General features: G+C 36.4%; 1 protein-coding gene across 1 annotated transcript; it reads right to left on the bottom strand.

Moving 5' to 3' along the window:
* Nucleotides 1-544: 544 nt before the first annotated feature.
* LOC110855833 lies at nt 545-1,407 on the bottom strand. The gene is made up of 2 exons (XM_022104227.2): nt 1,327-1,407; nt 545-1,249 (listed from the first exon to the last, which is right to left on the bottom strand). Exons 1-2 carry the CDS (start codon nt 1,389-1,391, stop codon nt 790-792), a joined length of 525 nt encoding a protein of 174 aa, XP_021959919.1. The 5' UTR covers nt 1,392-1,407; the 3' UTR covers nt 545-789.
* Nucleotides 1,408-1,745: the final 338 nt, after the last annotated feature.

The raw sequence follows: 1,745 nt of genomic DNA, 5'->3' as shown, positions 1-1,745 counted from the left end.
ATGGAAATTACCTTACTTGTTAGCATTTTAATTTTGAGGAAAACTTATTTTGATAATTTGAAAATTTTGGAAACATTAAACTTGATTTCGAATATTTTTCCGTACATCATGCAATTTTAAAATCTTTCGAAATTGCCATTTAAAAAAATTAATTGCTGGGTTAAAAATAATCTATTTTAATATTTAATTCTTGAGAAAAGTTTATGTTTGCAATTGACTTTAACCTCTTCAGGGCTACATTTATTGTCCCTAACTTTTCCCAGAGACTGCGAAGCTATTCATTGGCGTTACTACGGGGGCGCCAGTGATAATTTTGAGGGGCATAATTAAAAATATGATAAAGTCCTAAGAGACGACGTTTTTTTTTAAAAAAAAATACATTAACATAAATGCAGTGTTTTTATGTATGCAGTGGTGATGAATGAGCAAAATCTTAAAGAGTTTAAATATTTCTATAATTATTCAGTTTCCTCTTTCCTCGCAAATTGACTAACAATTTTGTTTCAAACACAAATCACCAAACAAATGAAAAAAATTGCAAACATCTAATTATTTTGATTAACGCGAAATTGAGACGAATTCAAATCAACATCATGCAACGTTAGAAAATCGGGTGTATCTAATTCGTATGGCGGAAGGGAGGGCAATAGAGGATCAGCCCGTGCTTGTGAATTTTTCTTTGGAAGATGTCGTTCAGTGTGATATTTTTTGAAGCAAGAAAGCTTTCCTGTAACACACAGCCAATTTTCACATGTTCCACAACGATACGATGTTGTCTTCTGAACACATTCAGCAGCACAATACGCACATTTTCCTGGAACCTTTTAGAGTTTGTTCCGAAAAGTGTGAACCCTGAAGTCTTAACTCTTCGGAGAGGCGTAAAAGGGGTCGTCCGACATGAGACGGATCAGTTGGGAACTGTTGAAGAATTTCTTTTACGAGTGACTCCACAAATTGCTTGTATCTTCGCTTGGAATTTGGGTGAATAATTTTGTACGCTCTGAAACTATTATACACCGCATGGTCCCAGAGATGGAAGAACACTTTTTTGTACCACTTAATGGTCTTCCTAATGGACTTGTTCGGCTTCGTCACCTTGTCCATGTCGTCAACTCCTCCCATTTTCGAAGTGTAGAGCAGAACGGTGTTAGGTTTATTCCGTGTGTTGAATGGATTAGTTGAAAGCTTCTCAGTCATTGCATGTCCCATGAATGAATTTATCATACAAACCTCTCGTCTGTCTTCCCACCTAGAAATATAATTATTTTATTACTAATTTTTCTTTATTAGAAATAAAAAATAAATATTTACGGAGGTTTGTATTACCGTTCAATAAGAATATCACCGTTAGTCCAGCTCTCAACATTTCCTTTCCTAAGTTTCGTTCGCATCTGTTTCTTTGCATCTTCACATCACCTTGACTGAACAGTCCCAAGGTAATATGTATCATTTTTCAACAATTCTGCAACTAGCTTGGAGTGGAAAACCAATTGTCAGCCACAACACGGTGGGATTTATTAAGATATCCATCCTGCAGCAAATATTGTGTTTTTGCCCTGATATGGAAGCAGAGCTAGGACTGCCTTTGTTGCACAATCCACCAAGATGTAGAACTTGACGCCGAATCTTGCCCTCTTGGAGGGTACGTACTGTTTGAAACTCAGTCGTCCCTTGAACGGCATCAAACTCTCATCTATGTAGAGATATTCCCCCGGAATCACAAAATTTTTGAACTTCGACATCAA

Source organism: Folsomia candida, unplaced genomic scaffold (assembly GCF_002217175.1).
Source record: "Folsomia candida strain VU population unplaced genomic scaffold, ASM221717v1 Fcan01_Sc014, whole genome shotgun sequence".
Lineage (NCBI taxonomy): Eukaryota > Metazoa > Arthropoda > Collembola > Entomobryomorpha > Isotomidae > Folsomia > Folsomia candida.
This window is presented reverse-complemented; position numbering and strand designations above follow the sequence as displayed.

Coding starts and splice junctions, on each gene's coding strand:
- LOC110855833 (XM_022104227.2), bottom strand. CDS start 1,391: ATGCGAACGAAACTTAGGAAAGGAAATGTTGAGAGCTGGACTAACGGT. Junction 1,250..1,326: donor GGTGATATTCTTATTGAACG/GTAATACAAACC, acceptor TTATATTTCTAG/GTGGGAAGACAGACGAGAGG.